Source organism: Carassius gibelio, chromosome A8, assembly GCF_023724105.1.
Source record: "Carassius gibelio isolate Cgi1373 ecotype wild population from Czech Republic chromosome A8, carGib1.2-hapl.c, whole genome shotgun sequence".
Classification (NCBI taxonomy): Eukaryota; Metazoa; Chordata; class Actinopteri; order Cypriniformes; family Cyprinidae; genus Carassius; species Carassius gibelio.
In genome coordinates, this window is record NC_068378.1 from 23765077 (window position 1) to 23788257 (window position 23181).

The 23181-nt window shown below is 35.2% G+C and overlaps 1 protein-coding gene across 2 annotated transcripts in view; it reads left to right on the forward strand.

Annotated features, from left to right (window-relative positions):
- LOC128018940 (sodium- and chloride-dependent creatine transporter 1-like) overlaps window positions 1-23181 on the forward strand; it is a 33161-nt gene that overhangs the window by 1761 nt on the left and 8219 nt on the right. For both annotated transcript variants that reach the window (XM_052604836.1, XM_052604837.1), the window contains exons 2-8: window positions 9444-9575; window positions 9918-10182; window positions 10546-10678; window positions 14035-14169; window positions 14446-14549; window positions 15794-15918; window positions 22397-22509. In XM_052604836.1, coding sequence (XP_052460796.1) covers window positions 9444-9575; window positions 9918-10182; window positions 10546-10678; window positions 14035-14169; window positions 14446-14549; window positions 15794-15918; window positions 22397-22509 — 1007 coding nt within the window. The remainder of the gene's footprint in view (window positions 1-9443; window positions 9576-9917; window positions 10183-10545; window positions 10679-14034; window positions 14170-14445; window positions 14550-15793; window positions 15919-22396; window positions 22510-23181) is intronic.

Below are 23181 nucleotides of genomic sequence, written 5' to 3' on the forward strand. Positions count from 1 at the left end.
CAGGATCACAGTTTAGTAAGTCAATCCAGTTCTTTGGGTTTTTTCCTTTAAGCCCTGGGGGGGAGGTTAATGAACACACATCTTCTGCTGCACACAGACATTGCGCATCATCCTTTGCACACTTGTGTTTTTTAAAGCCACAAACGCAGCTATAAATGGATATCGAAGGAGAAAATGCTCTATATAGAATATATGAAAGCCTAGTTTGAGCCGTTTCATGCAGTGCATGAAAGCACACAAGGGCACGCATTTCTACGCAGCCATTAGAGGTCACACATAGCCTTACAAAAGTAGCTTTAAGGGAATATTCAGCATTTGTATTGGAACAAAAATGTAAAAAGAAATTGTATATATATTATATATGATGTATATGATTTTATATGGGTTTAGTAGTGCAATTATTTTAATTTGGCAAAGTACAAATGTGCCTAAAATGCTGTCTAAGTAGTTGTCTCATTAGGTTTTGGAACATAGCTGTTGTCCAATGATGGATACAAGTGGCATAAGTAGTCATAGTGCGTCTTTTATCATCAACTTCTGATGGCTATAGAATGAGAAGAGCAAGTCTGCGTAACACTTTAGGACCCCATTAGAAAGAGATCCATTGTGTTTGCCTGAATGACGAAGCCGTCTCCCCGTGTCCCCAGCGACCTGGAAGCCGTCCAGCATTTGCTGAATGAATGGCCATATGTTAGCACTGAAGCAGCATGTTAGAGTTTTTGTCCTCCAGGGGGATATGATAGAATGTTCATTCTATAAAACATGAAACAATTAGTTATTATCCAGACAACGTAAGGTTAAATGTGTTAGAGTCCAGTACACCAATGGGATTGTTGAAATTTACATAACAGTTTATGTAATAGAGGAATCCTCACTAGATCTTACACTGCTAGACAACGATTTGGATTAATTAAGATTTATTTTAAAGTCTCTTATGCTCACCAAGGTTGCATTTATCTGATTACAAATACAGTAAAAACAGTTATATTATAAAATATGATTACAGTTTAAAATACATTTTCTATCTCAATATTTTAAAACGTAATTGCTATGCAAATCTGAATTTTCATCATCATTATTCCAGTCTTCAGTTTCACCTTCAGAAATCATTTTAATATGCAGATTTGCTGTTCAATTATTACCATCTTATTATTATAAGTGTAATGTTTTTGTATAAACCATGATACATTTTTTTAGGATACTTTGAATATAAAGTTCAATGAACATCATTTATTTAAAATATTATTTTTTTGTAACATTATGACTGTCTTATCAGTTTAATTCAGGGATTCCTGGGCCATGCCTCCCCTTCCCCACCCCCTCCCCCGCTCACTGAACATGACTCAATTATAAAGCGAAAGTTAAAAGCAAAAAGCCTGCATGCATATGAAAGCGAATGCATGCTTTTGTGTGTGTCAGCGATTGTACCCTTCCACCCCCGTTCAATGTGATTTCTTCATTACCGCAAACTTTTGAATGGTAGTGTATCACAGATTTCACAAAATATTAAGCCGCAAAAACTATTTTCAAAATGTATAATAATTGGAAAAGTTTCTTAAACAGTGAATCACCATATTCTAATGATTTCTGAAGAATCATGTGACACTGAGTAATGATGCCTGAAATTCAGCTTTATATCACAGGAATTAATTACATTTTAGAATATGTTCAAATAAAAACGTATATATTTAAATTTTAATAATATTTCACAATATTCTGTTTTTACTGCATTTTTGATCAAATAAATGCAGCCTTTGTGAGCACAAGAGACTTCTTTCGAAAACATTAAAATATCTTTATTTTTTAAGTTTTGGCTTTGTCTTCCACTATTCTTGGGAAAATTCCAATATTGTTTTGCTTTCTTATTCAATTATAGACTGAAAAATGTTTCTTCAAGATGTATAACAGTACACCGAATGTGTGAATTGTAACAGTCATCACGATATCTCTTCCAAAAGCAGCGTTTGTCTTTGGAACTTCCCTGGATGCCTGCAGTGAGAGAAATGTCAAGACTTGATCAATGTTGTGTTAGCACTTGGGTTGCAATTCCTTTCTGTCTTGACAGATAACTTGATTTCATTCTCATCTGGTTATTTAGATAGAGAAGATGTCAGTGTGATTTGGATTTAAAGTCTCAACCACCTATGGTAGAGGGGAAAGGTCATGGAAACCGACCGCTGGGAACATTTCACGACGACCATCAATTCCACCGAAAACAAAAAGTGATTCAAATAAGACATGCCAGCTCCAGAAATATAAGATGCATGAGCTTCTAGTGAGAACTGGCTGTCACTTGGAGCTCCTCTTGCTCAAATAGTTACTTTACCCCCAACAAGGAGCTCTAAGGTAACAGAGTTACTGTGTCCCGGTGCAGGCTGCCAAACTCAACGTGCCGCCTTTGTGTGCAATACTGGCTCCTGAATTGTTTTGCCAAATCAAATCAGGCCTGTCAAACACTAAAAAGGTCTTGCTGGCAGGAGGAGAATAAAAACGGATCATGCCGCACATTCTTGACTTTTACTGTGTTCACAGGTTGAGTCTGTGAGATACTTGTGATATTTACTTTCCACACTTTACTTTAGCCAGGTCAAATTTAAACTTGTGGAATTTTTTTATGCATAGGTTGGTCTTTCTTCCTTAAAAGGAACAGTTCATCCAAATATAAAAATCATGTTATTTACCTATGCTCATATATATTTCTAGCCGAAAACCAAAGTTGCTCGTACAGTGCAAGAGAAAGGTGGCCACGACTGTCAGGCAAGATTTGAATAAAAAACGAGTTACAATTTAGTCCATCCTCATGCAAAAATATAATTTCATAAGACTTTTTTCACTGTTAGCTTTAATTTTTATATTTTAGTTTTCACTTTAATTTATATTTTTTAAATTTAGTAATTTTATTATGAGCTTTTGACATTTTTATAAATTTTTATATGCAAGAAAGTAAGTCATACAGGTCATTAAATAGCACATTTCCATTGTTGTGTCACCGGTTCATTTAATATATCACAGTAATTGCTATAGGAAAATGTTTCTCTGCATCCCTCTTTAACTCCAGGTGTTTGTGTCTGGAGACTTTGCAGTTTTGATGCAGTGCTTTTAATTTATTCCTAGCCAAATCACTCGTGAGCTCACAGGAGGTCTATATAAAGTTATTTCTTTCAAGATTAATCTGTAGCACTCACTTAGGTAAGAATCACTTAAACTGTACAATACATAAGGCTAGATATATAAACTAACCCCTGACACTAGGTTTTAATCTTCTGCATGTACTGTTTGTTACAGTGCATTCATTTAGAGCATGTAACTTGATAACACTCAGCCTCTACTGTAAGAATATATGGTAGAGGTCAGAGGTCACTTTAGCTGCTTTATCTTTATACAGATCTTCTCTCAGTTCAGTGAGCTGCTCACTCTTCTGTCTGTGCTCTCTGAGGTCACAGATCTTTCACTGAGCTGTTGGGATTGACACTGTGCCGTCACTAACACTTATACAATTCTGTGCGACGCAGTAATGGTCCAGACTTTCTGTTGCCAGGTTACTGGCTGGTTTTTGCCGCATTGTGTGGCGGTGCATCAGAGTTAAGAGAGGCCAAGCTGAACAGAATGGTGGCCACATAGTCTGTAGATTTACCATCTCTGCAGTAAAGCCCTCCACTTGTCCTTGAGCACTGTGTAGTACAGTATCACAGCCCTGCTGAAATCTCCCATACTCAAGTATTAGCACTCAGACACTTTTTATTAACAATCTGCTTTTATTATTGTGCTTCAGCATACAAACAAAGCAGATTGTTTTTATCATCCTGGTAATTCAAATTTTAGTTTTTTTGAGAAATTGTCATGTTTTAAGGAATGTGATACCATATTGCATTTAAAGCATATGCATACAGAACATATATATTATATATACACAACTGATGATGTGTTGCATTGGTGAAAACACCATAAAAAGGTCATTGGCAACATCACCTCAACAAAAGGCATCTTTCACCCTGGATAAAGTTCACACAGAATAAGGATAAGGTGTCTCACTCATATATATATCTGTATATATAAAAGTCAAGAAGTTAAAAATATATATGTAAAACATTAAAAAGCCTTCAAAAACCTAATAAGTTAAACATTTAAATTTACACACATATATATGTGTGTGTGTGTGTGTGTGTATGTATATATATATATATATATATATATATATATATATATATATATATATATATATATATATATATATATATTATTATTATTATTATTATTATTATTATTATTATCAGCATTGTAAAACTGCTTTGACAATCTGTATTGTATAAAGCGCATATAAGCTAAGCTAAGTATACACACACATATACACAAAGTATAGAAATGAGTCAAGAAGTTAAAAATATATATTGTAAATAATTCTTTATGTATATGTATTTTTAGGTTGCAAATCATTTACACTTTTTATGCAGTTGTGTAATGTGTATTTCTACTCATAAGGCACATCAACATGGCCAAACTTTGACTAAATTTAATTTCCAACATTAATAACTGTACAAAATTGATTATTTAAAAATCTCTATATTCAAATTAGATTTTAAATTTTTAAAACTCTGTAATGTGTTTGGTTCTGAATGGGAAGGCATGAGAAGGCCAGTGATGCCAGCACAGCAGGACATGTTGGCTTCTTGCCTGACTGACATCAGTTCCTTGTTCCACGTGGACAGACGATTAAGAATAGCGTCTGTTAATCTTTTAATCCCTTTTTTCTGACTGGGGCCTAACCGTGGGTTCTTTAGGGTTCATCTATTGTATATTTATATTCTCTGTAAATTTATCTTTGAGTTATATCAATATGATGGAAATGTTCATTTGGAATGTGAATAGTGTAGTACATAAAAAAATAGAATAAATAAAAGGTAGTGAAAAATTTCCACTCCGGAATTGCTATTAAATTTCATTAATAATTACAAAGAAATTGCAAACAACACATTGAAATAAACGTGAAATTTTAAAAGTAGAAAATCTGAAAGTATTATGAACGAAATATGCAAAAATACTTCCTCTTGTATAATATGGTATGGACATGATTAATAAATCAAAACTTGCGAACCACAATCGTGCATCACACTACTTGTTTTTCTTAAAGTGAGCCGCACCTCGCATGTTTTTATTATTTATAACATGATACAACAAGCCTGAATGCCTTGCTTCGAACAGGTTTGAAATATACTTGTGGTGGTAGCCGTTTGGAAAGGCTGGTATCATAAAAAAATGTTGCCACCGATAACTTGAATTGGATACTGTTTCCTGAAGGATACGTTTTTCAATACCAATTTTAGAAAATCTGTTTTAACAAGATAACATTACCTAAAAAACCAAAACAAGCTTGTTGACCTTTTTGAAGACTCAAACTCTGATCTCCTGAGCCACTGCACAAAGAAACAAAATGTAACCAACACAATAAATCTGTGCAAATAGTTTTAATAAAGTTTAAATAGTTTTCAGTTTACACGACTTTTAGGGTGCATTTACACTGGTGTGTTTTCATTTCAAAATGCAAGAATCATAATTTCTATACATTTTCCACTGATTTACTGATGAGCAGCTGCTTCCAGTGCTTTCTGCCCGTTTTCTCTTCTGCGATTGCTGTTCTGACTCAAAGGAGCTCATACACTGCTCATCTGCCAATCATATCATGAGTTCAAAGCCCACCCTGTTTCTGATTATGAGCATCCATCACACTTCTACACTTCGTTCGGTTCTGCAAATAAGAAACCCAGAAAATTATGAATGAATAATTATGAATTAATTAATAAGTCAGAAATATACCGTGAGTCTTATTTCGTAATTTCTATATAATTGCGGGCTGATCCTTCAGATGAGAGATAAAATATGCATTCTTACAACCACCTAAAACATTATATAAAGGTCATAATATTGACATTGGAAGTACACACTGATGCTGGAGATGCATTGTTTTCACCTGCATGAAAACAATGTCATTGGCTTCTGAGCAGACTGAGTCCATATGTGTTGACAGAGCTTCCATATCCATCTGTCGTGTAAGGGGGAGGTGTGGGAATCTATATTTATAGCCTCCCCTCATGACCCAAGTACCCAGTCATTTCTGCTTGGGTTTTTAGTGAAAGTGCTTCTTGTTTGTGCTTTACTGTATAATGCGAACTGCTTAGCTGGGCTTCACACTGCACTTTCGGCAAACAGGAATCAGATGATTGTTAACTCGCATTGCATTTTTAGCACATCCAGAATAGAAGGCTCTAGTTGTGAGTAGGGGTGGGTGCTATACCAATATGAAAGTGACTACTGGTATTATGTTGTTCCCTGATATGGATTTTCGATTGGATTTCAGTTTATAAAAAAGGCTGCGCCCGCACTAGAGTTGGGTATCGATTGGGTTTTTTACGATACCGGTGCCAAATCGATACTTTTAAAACGGTACCGGTGTCTAAGCGATGACTGAACCGACACTTAAAAAAAAAAAAACATGGATAACATTAAAGATATTTAAAGTAAATAAACATAGCATTTACATGCTCCTCGGATGCTCTCATTTCCTGACTTGAGCTTCACCTAACAATATTAAATACAAAACCACACAGAATATTTCTACTGTATCTCTGAATTGTGAATTGACTGAGTGCTGTGTCACTGTCTTCAATCAGTTGTGTGAATGACTGTGTATGAAAGGAGGAAATAGCGTTGGTGTGATGAGTGTAGGGTTGCCACCTTAAGTGGCCTTGCTATTAGTATTATAAACAGTGCAGAAAACTTTTTGTTTATTGAAATATGTGTTGGCCTTTGTAGAATATGGGACAAATCGCGTCACGTATTGATTTGATATGGGACACATAATTTTACCATTAAATATGGAACTGGAACACAGCGAAAACTTTACAGTAGATGGGAAACCGATCGCTGTCTCGTTACCTTTTGTAAACCGTATTCATGAAAAAGAACTGCATAGATACAGATATTATAATCTTAACCTTAATCTATCGATAAACACACACCTTGTGTATTTTCTAATTCTGTTTGAGTCCGCTCGTGCTGTGTCGCTGTGGTCTGCAGATTGAAGAGCGTGCCGGAAGACATTGAGGAGATGAAGTATGCCACCGTTTTCATATGAAATGAGGTGACTGACTCTGAGGCGATCACGAATTTGTGTACAGTTTATGGAGCTAATCAGTATAGCCCCGCTAAAAATGGCCTAGTGGTGCCCCTGCTTCTAACATCCATTTCAGAGAACCAGGACAAATATTTCAGTCGATCGCTCAGGCATTAAGCGGCACCGAAATGAGGCACCGAAATCTGCGTTCTGAGTTGGTTCTGGGCATATCGGTTCCATAGGTACTAGTGCCATATTGGCACCAGGTTTCGGTACCCAACCCTAGCCCTTTTGAACTAACTATTTATCAGAGAATCCTAAAAAAATGGCTTCAAAATAATATCAAAATAATATCAAAGTCCCTTTAAGGCAAGTCATGTCACTCGGCGGCCATCTTTGAAACACCTCTCGGGCATGCAAGAACAGCTCCTATCTGTTTGAATGGGGAAACATCAAATTCTCCAAAACGTTTCGCCAAGCTTGCTGTATTTTTCAGGCTAGACCAGCCAATGTGCAAGCCAGTCCTAAGCGCACGTCTAAGAGTGCTGACTGTTTCAATAGCAACCGGCACTTCTAACAGCAGCTGCAGTGATGTGCGGACTTTAATATTTAAAAATATTGCCGTTTTTACTGTATTTTCAATAAAAGAAATCCAGACTTGGTGAGCAGTAGAGACTCCTTCAAAACCCAGATAGAAAGCTCTGTACTTAATCATATCATAAACAGTTCTACCATCTATATATTAGTAAAAACGACATCATCCAGATGAAAGATGAAAATGCTACATCAAAATGGCAACTTGTTTGTTACATTTCTGGAAGTTATGAATCGCAGCATCTGCAAAAAATAAACCACTGTGTACCTCAGCTGTACCTACTTCCTTTTTGAATTCTGTCAGTAGACACCATTAGCAATAAAACACCATCGCTTATGCACTGGAAGAGAGATTCCTCACTTTCCTTTAAGTCCATAATGAGCACCCACTGATACAGAGTCAAGTGCTCATTGCTCACGACGTCAGCCACTGCAGTACGTGCAAGACTCTGTGTGTGTGTGTGTGTGTGTGTGTGTGTGTGTGTGTGTGTGTGTGTGTGTGTGTGTGTGTGTGTGAGTCACGCTTGTTCTCATTCCGTGTACGTGTTTTCACATTGACCCGCAGTCACATTCTCATGAATCATCTGCTCGCAGGGCATTGCTGTGGCATCCTTTTTAGTTTGCAAACCAGCCCAACTCAAACCCACATATGCATATTTTCCTTTTTTGCAGAGGAATAGCCTCACCCTTTAGTGGCTGTCTGCAATGGCTTCGCTGGACGGACAGTGCAGCACATTGTGTTCGGTGCTTCCTTCTGTTGGCAGATCATCAAAAGACTTCTTTCTGAGTAACATGTTTTTGAATGGAGACTGGGCAGTGCTCCCAATTAAGCCACTTCATTCATATCAGTGTTTTTAAATTAGCAGCAGGTGTTGTTTCGGTTTTCTTTTTTAGATTATCTCACTTGGATTCGTTCTATATCAGCTGTGTAGCCTCTAGCCTGCAGAGCTAGCATTACGTAAGCGCGTCACTTTGAATAACGGCATACCAGTTTTCCACTCTGCCTTTTGTTCCATTGCATCTTTCTTTTTCTGCGGTTTGTCACATGTGGCAATCCTCCCCCGCAGTCCACCTCGCCCATGAGTTGCAGGTGACATCATCAAGACTTTCATTGGGCACGCCAGCACGTATTCAGTGTATAATCTGCATCACACCGGCGACCAACCCCCTCTCTAAGCCGCTACCGTGGCTGTCAATCTCAGATCAGTAGAGCGAAGGTTTATTGCTGCCGACGCATCAGTGTGCTGCCGCACAGACCACATGATGAATGCTAATGCGGTCAACGGCACTCAAATCCTAAGTGACGTGCTAACATGTGTCGTGCACAAATAGCAGATAATTCCCTCAGTTAAAATTAACTTTGAAGATGGGTTAAATGCATTATTGAATGTATTTTGGGGTTAATAGGCATTATGTGCATCATGAGACCTCAGTTTATGTTTCTAGTTATCATTTTATTGGTACTTTATGAGACCTTGTGATTAGAATGAATGCAATTCTTTGCAAATCAAATAAACTGTTGAACCTTCAAAATGGAGCCTGTTCACTTTAAAAAAAGTTTTTGTTTGATTCGTCCATGCATCTGATTGCAAAAATTATTCCTAATCATTCATCAAAATGCAACTCTTTTCAAATATCTCCTTTTGCTCAGAAATGCATCACGCCTTGCACGGGTTGTGAATGCCGTTCCATGTTGTCTTTAACATTGCTCTCTGTCTTTCTCTATTGCTGTGTTTCACAGGAGTGTTCCTCATTCCCTATGTGTTGTTCATATTTCTGGGAGGCATTCCGATATTCTTCCTGGAGATTGCGCTGGGTCAGTTTATGAAGGCAGGAAGCATCAATGTGTGGAACATTGCACCTCTTTTTAAAGGTTTGCTCTTCATGTTTATGCATTACCTTACTTTTTAAGCTTTTTAATACTATTTTAGTTTGTCATTTAAAACTTTATTAACATTCTTTAAAATATGCATTCTTTTTTTAATATTATATTATTTATATTGTAATTTAACCAATTATATATATATATAATGTATTGATGTCTTATCACCTATTGCAAATTTTATATTATATTAAATTATATTATATATACACACACACACACACAAACAATTTTTAAATCAGAATTTAGCCATGTAATGTTCGATGTCTTATCACCTATTATCTGTTACAAATTTGATATGATTTTCATTTATTTTTGACTGATTTGTTTTAGGACTTGGCTTTGCCTCCATGGTGATTGTGTTTTTCTGTAACACGTACTACATCATGGTACTCGCCTGGGGTTTCTACTACTTCATAAAGTCCCTCAGTTCCACGCTGCCCTGGTCCAGCTGTGACAACCCGTGGAACACCGAAAACTGCATCGTGAACTTCCGCCACAACGAATGCCACAACGGCACCATTGGCAACTCCACATTCGGGAACCGGACATGTGAAGAACTTGCTAATGGCCGTTCCCCTATCATTGAATTCTGGGAGTGAGTGATTGTTTTGTTTTTTGTTTTCATTTATTAACACAAACAATATTTGAAATGCCTTTCACCACCCACTTTTTCATTTAAAAAAATGGGTGGTATATAACAGCTCTTGACAAGATTAATGTGTTTTTGTTGTTAAAATATGATGTGTTTTTCTTGATGTTATGTTACTGTTAACTGTTATTAATCCCACATCAATAGACACATAAATTACTGTCCGTTATGAGCTTGTGGCATTATATTTGCATACAGTTCTGGAAAGTCATCACTTTCAAGCTACATATGAGTTTATAGATTAAAATAAAAACTGCTTTGTGAGCGTTATGCAGTGCTTCCATTCATGAATGTCTTTCTCCATCTCAGGAACAAGGTTCTGAACATCTCTGATGGGCTGGATGAGCCAGGAGTCATAAACTGGGAACTGTTGCTGTGTCTTATGGCTGTGTGGGTGATGGTTTACTTCTGTGTGTGGAAGGGGGTGAAGTCAACAGGAAAGGTGAGACCCGCTTTCTTTAGTGCTTCTCATAACATGTGTGAACCCTGTGTGGGGTGAAGACAGGTAAAAGCAGCACTCAGTCACATGGACCGCAGAGAATCAAATACCCGCAATACTTAAGCTTGGTTATGTAACAGTGGAGCTACTAACCACTAGTTAAACTACAGTCAAAAATTTACTAGCTACATTACAAGTTTCTTTGAAAAAGTACTGTTTTTAATATATTTTTAAATATGCACTGCCTTTCTAACATTTGAGGTCAGTAATATATATATATATATATATATATATATATATATATATATATATATATATATATATATATATATATATATATATATAATTTTTTTTTTTTTTTTTAAGAATAGTTTTTTTTTTTTTTATACAGAAATGATGCATTAAATTGATCAAAAGTGACAGTAAATATGTTTTTTTAACAGAAGAATTCAAATAGATGCTGTTCTTAGTAACTTTCTATTCATCTATTCATCATTTCTAAGCATCTGGAAAAAATATATCATGGTTTCCACAGAAATATGAACAGTTTTCAACATCGATAATAATCCGAAATGTTTCTGGAGAAACAAATCATAATATTAGAATGATTTCTGAAGGATCATGAGACACTGATGAGAGACAATATTTGGTCATTTTCAGATCGTATGTTTCACATCAGGGTATATCTGGGAACAGAGCACACAGTATATTCCCAGTCATTTCAGTCTTTTGTAATGCAACTAGTCAGTTGAATCCAGCTTTATCTCATCTGAAACTTTAATGAGAATTGAACAGATCAGTTTGAAGGTCACTTCATATGTACTTGTGTAATCGTTCTATTATGCTGCACGTAAATTCATAAAAATATGCTTGTCAAAGACAGCGTTTTATTGCATTTCCCTTGTTTAGCTTGTGCTATCAAGTGCATTGTGACTTTCTTGTGTAACCTTTGCATAGCTCCACCCACTGCTGCTTTGTCCCAGTAGTGCAGGATTGAGGTAGAAGGATAGCTATAGCAACATTATTTGCATTGGGGGTGTGGCGGAAAACGTTGTAGAGTGCCCTATCAGCAAGGCACAGTGAGACTGGTTGGTCACGAGCAGGTTTCTGCAGTGGGACGTGAGAAGAAGCTCGTACTAATGACCAACAGACGTATTCTCTTTTAGAGAGGCGGGATCATGCGAACCCTTAATAATATAATAATAATGCCTTTACTGTATTGAAGGTCATCCTTGTATAATGAACGAGTTACTCCTGTGGACTCAATGTTTCTAGTAAATAGTGGAAAGTAGGTTATTTGAACTCATAGTTGCCAGCTCGTGATTTTTCTTCATAGTTTTTCGTTGATGTAAAGGACACTGTGAGTAAGCGTCGAGTCAAGCTCTTTCAGACGACTGAAGCACACACACACACACACACACACACACACACATGCACACAATAAGCCAGTGTTACAGTGAGCTTATTGGCTATTTCAGAATCTGATTAAATATTATGCTTTTGTTTATTTTGTTTACTGACAGTTTTTTTTAGTTCAGGTCTATATCTGCATCTTATTAGTAACTTGAAAAAGCGGGACGGATTAAATCTTAAAGTCTGAGCTGATAACAGAGCTTGTGGTGCAGTGGGAGTATTTGATTTCAACAGCCATGCATCAGACTGCTAATGCTATGAAGTTTATTCACACGATCCTTCAGAAATCCTTCTAATATGATGATTTTCTGCTAAAGGAATATTTATTGTTATTATCAATGTTGAAAACAGCTGTGCTGCTTTATATTTTTGTGTGAACTGCGAAATATATTTTTATAAGATTATTTGCTGAACAGCAAGTTCAAAAAACAGCATTTGTTTGAAAGCGAAATCGTTTGTAGCATTATAAATGTCTTTACTGGCAAGGTCTTTTTATCAATTTAATGCATCTATGCAGAATAAAACTATTAATATACATATATATATATATATATGACATGGCTCTGAACTGTGGACAAACAAAGATGAGATGGAGAATTCAGAAAGCTTTCATTATGCACTGCACGTCTTAAACGGTGACCGTGTTTTTTGTTGTAAATGGGCAGCATTGTATTCTTTGAGTTGAGCTCGTCTTCACGAGGGAATTCAGGAGACAGGGTTGAAGTCTGTGCAGGTCTGTGGCGAAGCGGCATGATTTTAATGCGATGGGCTTGATCTAGAATGGCTGTCCTACATTTCTGTGTCTATGTGGAGCAACTACAGAAGCCTGCCAGCCTCGTCAAACAATACATGACACGAGAGCTAAGTCCATAAACCAGCCAGGCTTGGAATGAGCAAGTTTCATGTAAGTGCTCCCTGATAACATCATCTCGTCAGAGTTCAAAGTTCAGACCGTTTGGAGCCAGCTGCTGAATCAGTAAACCTCTCCTGGCTGAAAAAAATCAGTGATGATCTGATGAGACGTGCAGTACATGCTTCTCAACTTCATTCACATGACACATTGCTCAGCATGTGACGAACACTGTCCTTGCAGAGAACCGAAAGGGAGCAAGTGTATTTAAGAGATGCAACGCAGCAGATTCTCTGATATAAATCTACTGATATTATTGGCTCGAACTAGCGTACCTCAAATACCCAACTACAGTATGAGCGATATTAATAGTAAGAATAAACAGCTTAAAGGAGTAGTTCACCCAAAGATGACATTTACTCAACATCATGCCATACAAGATGTAGATGAGTTTGTTTCTTTATTGAAACTGTTCTGTAGCACTGTGTCACTTAATGGATCCTCTGCAGTGAATGGGTGCCGTCAGAATGAGAGTCCAAACAGCTGTGTTTCTAATAAATAAATAAATCTATTAAGATGTTATTAACCTTAAACTGTTGCTTCTGACTAAAATATGTCTCCTCTATCCATAATATTGCTTTATCTAATATAAGAATTTGTCTCATCTGACTATTCAGAAGAGAAAACAGTTCAAAATTGTTTTGAGCAAATATATTGGTGGATTTGGATTTGAGAGGACAACAGATGGACTTTTTTATTGGAGAACGTGTTATTATGGATTATGGACTGGTATTTTGGCCAGAACTAACAGTTTGAAGCTAAAACAACCTTAATGATACCAAAACACAGCTTTTCATATCACAAGACGTCAGCTGAGTCCTGTGGGTTATTGTGAGGTTTGGATTCTGACAGCATTCATTTACTGAAAAAGAGGAACCATTGCTGAACAAATGATTTAATGCAGAATTAAATCAGGGGGAAAAAGCTGATCTACATCATGGAAATTTTTAGCAGATTTTTGGTTTCTTTCAGCAGTGAGTTGTGTGTAATGAAAACAGCTGACTTGACCATCTGTCATCATTTTTGTCTTTGACAGATTGTGTATGTCACTGCCACGTTCCCGTATGTGGTCCTGATTATTCTCCTGGTGAGGGGCGTCACTCTTCCTGGTGCTTATGATGGGATCATGTACTATGTCAAACCCGACTGGTCTAAGCTAGGAGAGGCACAGGTGAGATCTTTAATTCTGTCTTCCAGCTTTCTGTAGAGCTTCAAACCTCTCCACCGCTTCGGATGAAATCATTTGATTTAATTCAAATCTATAAGTGTAAAAGTAATTCATTTTTTTCTCAGTTTATTATTTTTTTCCTCTCTCTGCTTATAGGTATGATACACAATGCAGTTTCATTTTAGTGTTTTAAGTCCAGTACCTGGAGCCACTTTGACATCAATAATAATTTCAGAAGTGGATCTGTTTGTCTGACTGTCATTACTCCGTCTCTCTCAGGTCTGGATCGATGCTGGTACTCAAATCTTTTTCTCCTATGCTATCGGACTCGGAGCCCTCACGGCCCTCGGCAGCTATAACCGATTCAACAATGACTGCTATAAGTAAGCCTTCCACAAATCCTTGAGTAGACAAGGACACATTTTTGCTATGACATGTTTTGCACGTTCTGAACCAGTGTGTTTTCTTTCTGAAAGACGTTGTGTCTAGTGCGTTCACCCCATCAGAGAGTCCTGACCTTGTCTTACATGGAGCTGGATTTTAATGATGTGGCCAGCAAAGAGCAAACGGCCTCTCACTTTAATAGTAGATCTCAAATGTCCTGGATACATTAGTAACCAGATGCACTGAATCAGCAGTTCTTTGCTTTGACTAATGTACAAAGCACTTTGGCTGGTTATATATACATTGACAGTCTGGGATGATTTAATTTAAAATTAGAAAAAAATATATTTTAGAAAAAAAAAAAAAGAAAAAAAAAAAAATATATATATATATATATATATATATATATATATATATATGTCATAAAATTAACAGTTTTGATTGCTGGAGATTTTGCACTTTTTTAGGTTATTAATCAAATAATCAAAAGGAGACATAACTAAATAGGCTACTGTAAAATTTTGAAATGCATGCACAATTTTTTTTTTACTTTAATTATCTTGTTAAAAATATGTATTAAATTAGAAGTGAATATTATTACTAAATTACAAAACAAATATTTTAATATGATTAATGCCATCATATTTTTTCATATTTTACAAATTATTAATATTTATTTTTATAGTTATATAAATTAATGAATTGTGATTAATTTAACAATTTTATATTGCAGTTAATTAGTTAATTTTTTAATTGATTGACAGCACTAGTGTTAATATTTCTTTTTAAATAAAGTATTATTATAATTGTATTATATTTTATTATTGACTTATTACTATGTTTTATTAATAAATTAACATTTAATAAATAATTGTAAACAAAATTGTTGTAAATTTTAGTATGTGCAAATTCAAGGTTAAACATTTTAAGAGTGCAGTGCATTACAACACACAATATCTCATAATATGATTTGATGAATTATATTCTTTAGTCTATAACCTTGAGTAGATAAATGATTGAAATAATTGTATTGTAGCAGTATTTTCAATTCTTCACAAGAATATAATACTGACAGTGAGGTGGAAGTATTTAATGCCTTTTAACTGAAATAAAATGCTGACATTTTTAATTCAGTATACACTATTTAGGCTTCATCTAATGTGTTACACATTCAAATAAAGCCAAACACATGGCAGAAGTGAGCTGCAGTTCCAGTAATGTCTGTGTTTTCTTCTCTTCTCAGGGACGCTTTTGTTCTGGCTTTCATTAATAGTGGCACCAGTTTCTTTTCTGGTTTCGTGGTCTTCTCCATCTTAGGTTTCATGGCGTCTGAACAAGGTGTGGATATCTCTAAAGTGGCTGAATCAGGTAAGAGCCTACAGTCATTTACTTCATTACAGGTGACAGATTGTGTACTGTACTGGATGGTAAATGTATATTCTGAAAACATATTTATGTGTCTGCCAGCCCTGAAACTACGTGCATCTAAGTGCAGGTGTTTAATAATTTACTTGACTTGTTTTTAGTGCACAAAAGTGAATGCATTTTTGACCTTGGGCTGGATCTAGTAAAACATTTATGAAATCAATATTTAATGCAAGAGTGATCTGCTGAAAATGAATGAAACATGCATTGTGAGTCATGAACATATGTGATATGATGATGATGATGATGTTACTATACAGTAAATGAATTTCAGTGCAGTGTGATATGTGGCTTGTATTGTTTATTACTGTCAATGTCTATTGTTGGTTTGACAATACAATTGAAAGCAGAATATAAATGATTATGTTTATACATAATGCTATTTGCTCTTAGTCATATTACTGTGAAAGGGACCAGACGATTAGCAGTTTGTTTTGTGTGTTTGTGTGCGTGTGTTTGTGTGCGTGTTTGTGTGCGTGTGTGTGTGTGTGTGTATGTGTGTGTGTGTGTGTGTGAGTTTATAATGGGAATGCTGGTATGTGTGTATGTTTGTGAGTTGCAGCTATCACAATAAGTACATTCTTCTTCCTACATGCTGTCCTTAAACACTGAGGATGATATAATTCCCAAGATGCAATGCCTTGATTTACATTACATTGATTACAATTTACTTAGAATGTTATGTTTAAGTTAATAATACTCCCGATCATCCATGAATAAGCATCAGACTAGACTAATAGACTAATGCGGCATGAATTTAACGCCTCACGTGTTCTTAGGTGATGTTCACGCATGCAGACGTGTTCGTTCATAACACATAGGCCTACATGTTTCACGTTTAAAGTGTGAACACCAGACGAAAGTTTGCTGTTGCTCAGATTTTCTTGAAGCTATCACTAATGATCTGTACGTGACATGACCATCCTACAAGATTTACATAAAAATCATGGCTTTTTGCATAAATATCTTGCTAAATGCTGTTGCATACAAGCATATGAGCACACACTATAAATGTTAGGAAACCACATACCCAAATTTTCTGTATCTGTTTCATCAAGAATAGTGAGCATTAATGAATCGAGACGGTTAGTAAAATGTTTTATAGCCAGCTTCTTCATGCATTGTAAAAAAATAAAAAATAAAAAATAAATAAATTTGGAGTTACATTACTAAAATAACTAGATATAATTACTACTTTTTAAAATAAACAAATATTTCAGTCTTTCTATCCCAAAATTTATGTTTAATCCAATGTGTTACTTAGTGTTCAACATGTTCACTCAGAAATGTCTAAATTTTTCACATTATATATATATATATATATATATATATATATATATATATATATATATATATATATATATAATTTTTTTTTTTTTTTTTTTTTCATTATATAACTTTACTATAAACACATGGACATTAGCTTGCTAAAATTATTATTTCTCCCAAATTATTGACAAAAAAATGTAACTGCTCATTTATTAATTTTTTTGTTGCCATAACATCCAAGTTGTTTGAATTTTGCTTGGTGAGCTCATCAACAATGATAACATACATTCAGAAAAAAACAACACATATACATAAATACATCTACATTTGTGTGATATGTCCTATGAATTACAGGGAGTGTAAAGCAGATGAGATTTTTAAATAATGCCTCTCGATTTGTCGTCCCACTTCAACGATGCAGAGATTGTAGTCCCATGAAACCTTAAGCTTTGCACATTTTCAATGTCCTGACCATTAATAATTAATGGAAAAACAGCATCTGACCTCCATTGGAAATCAAACACCATTTCCTTTTTTAGCACATCCAACTTGAGACTCCTTTCAAACAATGTAGGCACCTCCCTTCCTTCAAAGTCAGATTCATTATAGCCTGTTATTAGACCAGTCAATGTAGTAAAGTCAACATTTTATTGAAACGTACATATTTATAGACACATCGACCCATCATCTGCATGCATGTGCGTTTGAAATCATTTTAAATCAGTGAAATATATTATATCATTGTTCATCTTTGAGCCTGAAATTGAAATTCAGACCAAAGTTAGCCCCAGAAATGGAAATTAAATGTATTTTGACCTCCTACGCCTATGAATGAGGTCTGAAAAACCTTGGGTAGACAGTTTTTTTTTCATCCCTGCATGTTAAATTAGTAATGTCATTTCAGAGTTAGTCGTGGTGCAGAAGCAGTGCACTGGTTTGTGAGGCTCAGTGAAGGACAGCATGTTCTTGGCCTGAAGGAGAGACTGTACAGCAAGACTAAATGAGTATGAAGTGATAATATATTTGAATGACCTGGCAAGATGCCACAGACTTCATACAGAGTGACCCTCGCGTCCTTGAAATGAAGGAATTTTAATTTGATCGCTGCTTGGACATGTTGGGGTTAACACACCAGTATACTGCATGCTTTAAAGGGGTCAAATCCTGAGGAATCAGCTTTTTCATGATGCTAAATTAAGTTTAATATTATTGTAGATATTAACAAATTAAACTGAATGTAGATTTTAGTAATTTTTAAATGAATGCTTTTTTTCAAGTCTCTTTTTCACATTCATATTGTTGTTATAATTTCAACATAATACACAGGAGCAAATTTACTCTAATAGATCTGACAGATCTGACAAAGGGTAACCAAATTAATTTCTAGTCTGTACTAATTTTAGCACCTTTTTACTGTCACAGCAGGTTTGAACTAAAACTAAAACCATAGAGGAAAATACATTAAAAAAAATAAAAATTATTATTATTTTATTTCAGCTATGTGCAAATGCAACATTTCTGATTTGTGTTGTTACACTTGAACTTAAACACATAAAATTATGTTATTAAAAAAATGTATAAAAAATATTGATATGAAATTAAATAAAAAACAACAACAAATGTACTAAAACTTTACAATTAATGAAGATATAAGAATAAAAATGAATTCAAAATATTAATAAAAACTGTAATAGTATCTGAAACATCTCAACCCTTAACACACAAACATGTTTTGAATGTATGTGTATAGGAATGAGTGTGTGTGTGTGTGTGTGTGTGTGTGTGTGTGTTGGTCCTTGTCTTTTAGTGTGTTGTCTGTGCCAGTATGAGGTTTAGAAACACATCTCAAGGTCTAAGCGAGGCTCTCTGTGTCAGTGTGCTTGTGTCGTGATGTCTTGAGTGGGTTGTGATGTGCTGTACTTCCAGATGACTTTGAGAAGGAAACCATTGACACATTGTTTGTGGCTTTTTCTTATTTTTCATTTTCCTGCAGCACACAATCAGATGACAGTTACAGTTAAAAAGCGATTCCCCATCATAAATTTGATGCTTTGACTAGTTTTCCTTGATTGTCTTCAGTCCCGTTCTATATATATCTTGTGATTCATATTTATATCTCTATATCTATATTTTGGCTTTATTTAAGTATTAATTTAAGGATTATTTAACCAGGAACTTTGCCTCTTGAGATGTGCACATCTCGATTTCAAGAGGGGTCCTGGAGCAGTCTGCCAACGCAGGTAATCCTCTGATATCTAATGTTAGCATTTACACCTCTACAACAGCCCAGCCCTCAAGTCAGCACCTACGACCGTCTGCCGTCACAGGCAGGGCAGGCCCCACATGCACAGCGTAGCCTAGCCTCATTCCACAATTAGGGTCATTCATCTTGAAACGAAGCCAAAGTGTGGAAAAGCTGTACACCGCCAGCACTCGGTCTGTTTTAACCCCAACACAATAAAAACTAGCTAACGTCTAGCACTAACCTTCTCCAAACAGACATTATTATAAGGCACATCTTTCTTGTATGAGTGTATTTCCTTGTATTTCCATTACATTTGCCTATTTCTTGCTACATTTGTCAGAAACTAAATCAAAAAAGCAATAGACCTAGATGTTATTTAAAAGTCAGTGTCGTGGACAGTATCCACTGCTGGTACAAAAATATCCCACCTCTACAGTTCCTTAAAGGGGTCATGTAATGAGAAATAGGGCTGTGCGATATGGACAAAAAAAAAAACGATCACAACTTTTTTTATCAATTTTGCGATTTCGATTTTAATCACGATTTTGACACACACAGACATGCTTTAAGTCATAAATGCATTCAGTATAAATTTGAAACATATTTCCAAAAAAAAAACCAATGAGAGCTTTATCAAAAAGTTGTAACATGTCTTTAGAACAGACATAAGTCAAAATAATCACTAAGTAAAGTTGTCAAACAAAATGTCTAGACATAGCAAAAAATTATAATAAAAAAACAAAATAAAACCCATGTTCAGGGATTTATTTATTTATTGTAGCAGTGCCTCAGGTGTTATATGTTTTGCCCAATATATTTATTGCCCAAGGTTCACATGTACTTCGTCTGCAGTGCGTATACAGTAAGTTATGTTTACGCGGTTCAGAAGCAGCAACAAGAGCACATTGTTGTAAGGCGAAAGCACATTAAAATCATGCGCGAGCGCGATTCGATTCGCTCGCACGCAGATTTTCTTTGCTCTGTTAACAAAACCAGATGCGCGTGCTCAGATCATATTAAATCTTTTCGCACCTTTCTATTTATAACCTTTTCTGTTCTCATCTTTTTACTGCGTGCAGTGTGAATTTTCTGATCTGTTAACATGGGCTCGAAAAAAAAAAAAAAGCTACGCATCAGTTAGCCATATGCTCAGTCTGCTCTGTTTTCGCGCTTCACTTAGGTGCGCTGCATCCTGATTGGTTCAGATAATATTCTGCGGGAGGCCGGGGCCACGGAAAATCGTGCTATAAATCGTTTTAGAAATCGCGCACACTTAAATCGCGATTTTATTTCGATTTCGATTATTCGCACAGCCCTAATGAGAAATTTTATTTTATGTGATGTTTTCACATTTACTGAAACTAAGCTGTAAAAATAGCTCTTTCTGAATATAAACACAAGCCCGTAACTTGGCCTGCCACAGTAATATTGACAAACTATACTATTATTCCTAAACACCAAGTTTAGGAATACTAAACTCCAAAAAGAGCTAACTGGTATCAAATGTGTAGAAAATACAATATCTATCTATCTGTCTATCTATCTATCTATCTATCTATCTGCACTGACATCGAAGCAAGAAAATACTGTAATAGTAACATAAATTAATAACAATAATATTTCAACTCATGACATCAACACTGACTGAAGTAACAATTGACAACTATCTGGTCACGGTAATGTAATATTAAGTATGATTTATTATTATTCCTAAAGACCTGCAGAGATGACTATGAAAGTAGGATCTTCTCTATCAGAAGAATCTCAACATTAGAAATCAGCGACTGCAGTGTATTATAAGTGTATTTTAATAGTCTTCACATGAAAACATTTCAATATGTGAGGATTTTCGTTATATTAATTGCCAAAGTACAAGTTATTAAGTAATATCTGAGTAATGATAATACTGCGCCGAGGTCGAAGTGCTGCGAAGTGCTCTTCCGCCAAACATTATAGTCATCATTTTTATCCGCTTAAGAAATAAGCCGTCTTTAAATAGGGAAAACATAGAAGTGTTTGTTAGCTTCTAAATTTATCTCTGCTTGGATCCTAAGGAATAAATGGTACTAAGCTAAACGCTAGCATAGCGGCGCCGTGCGCTACAGTGATTGACTGCACGCACTGAGACGGGCGAGGTACGTATCAACTCGTCCAAGTTGAGGGAAAAACATAGTGGAATATGGAAAAACGATGGCGTTTTCCTTGAAGTGTTGTGATATGACCCCTTTAAGCGTTTAGTTCAGTAGGATTAAAATAGTCAAGCAGCTTATATTAAACTGAAATGCGGAATTATCAGCCGACTCAGATCAGTTTACATATCTTCATTTAGCAGTAGCCTTTTCTGTCCCTTTATATTTTAGGACACAAATCAACTTACAGAATGCTTCAGATAACAAACTGGAGACTTAAATTTGTGCTTAACCGGCTCGTTAAATTTGTCTGCCATAAACTAACAGTATTGTACACTTGTGGACTTGTGTGTTCTGAAATCAGTGTTATGGCAGATGACTAATGTCGTTAATAGATTTAGACGCCCTTGATGATAGCATGCACTTACACGCATCTAATGACACGCTGTCTACACAACATTACGGTTCATCTCCAGTGAGAAGCATTAGAATGGAGTGAACAAAGATTTCTAACAACTAAATGGCTAATCCAATAGACAAGAGCAATAAAAAACAATAAACAGTAGGAAAAATGAACACCCCGCACCCCTGTTTTCCACGAGCTATCACTTCGTTTCACCTCATCCAGGTGCTTCTTTCTCTCATTCTCCCTCTTTCTCTCTGATTGAGTTCTGTCTCTCTCTGTTCCGTTGGTGCTGTAAGTGTGATTGTGTGTCTGAGTTGTGGGCGGCCTGTAGCCCATGGTGACACGACTCTCATGTTCCTCTTCTCCCCGCAGGCCCCGGTTTGGCGTTCATAGCATACCCTAAAGCCATTTCTATGATGCCCATGGCTCCGGTGTGGGCTGCCCTATTCTTCATCATGCTGCTGCTGCTGGGACTGGACAGTCAGGTCAGTTCACATGCAGACTTATTAAGGATCATGTGTCTGGTTTTTTATGATATTGATGGCCAAAGTTTCAAATGCCACCCACAGAAATCGGTTAAATTATTCAGTAAAATATGGAGGGGGGGGTCTTTAAATAATTAAATCTAAGCATATTTTCAGAACATTGATGAAGATGTCTATATATATATATATGTGTGTGTATATGAAAATATGCTTAGATTTAATTATTTAAAAACATGTGTATATATATATATATATATATATATATATATATATATAGATAGATATATATGTATGTATGTATATATATATATGTATATATATATATATATATATATATATATATACACATACATATACGTATATATATATATATATATATATATATATATATATATATATATATATATAGATATATAGATATATAGATATATATATGTATGTATATATATATATGTATGTATATATATATATATATATATATATACATATATATATATACATACATATATATATATATATATATATATACATACATATATATATATATATATATATATATATATATATATACGTATATGTATGTATATATATATATATATATATATATATACATACATATATATATACACATACATATATATCTATCTATATATATATATATATATACATACA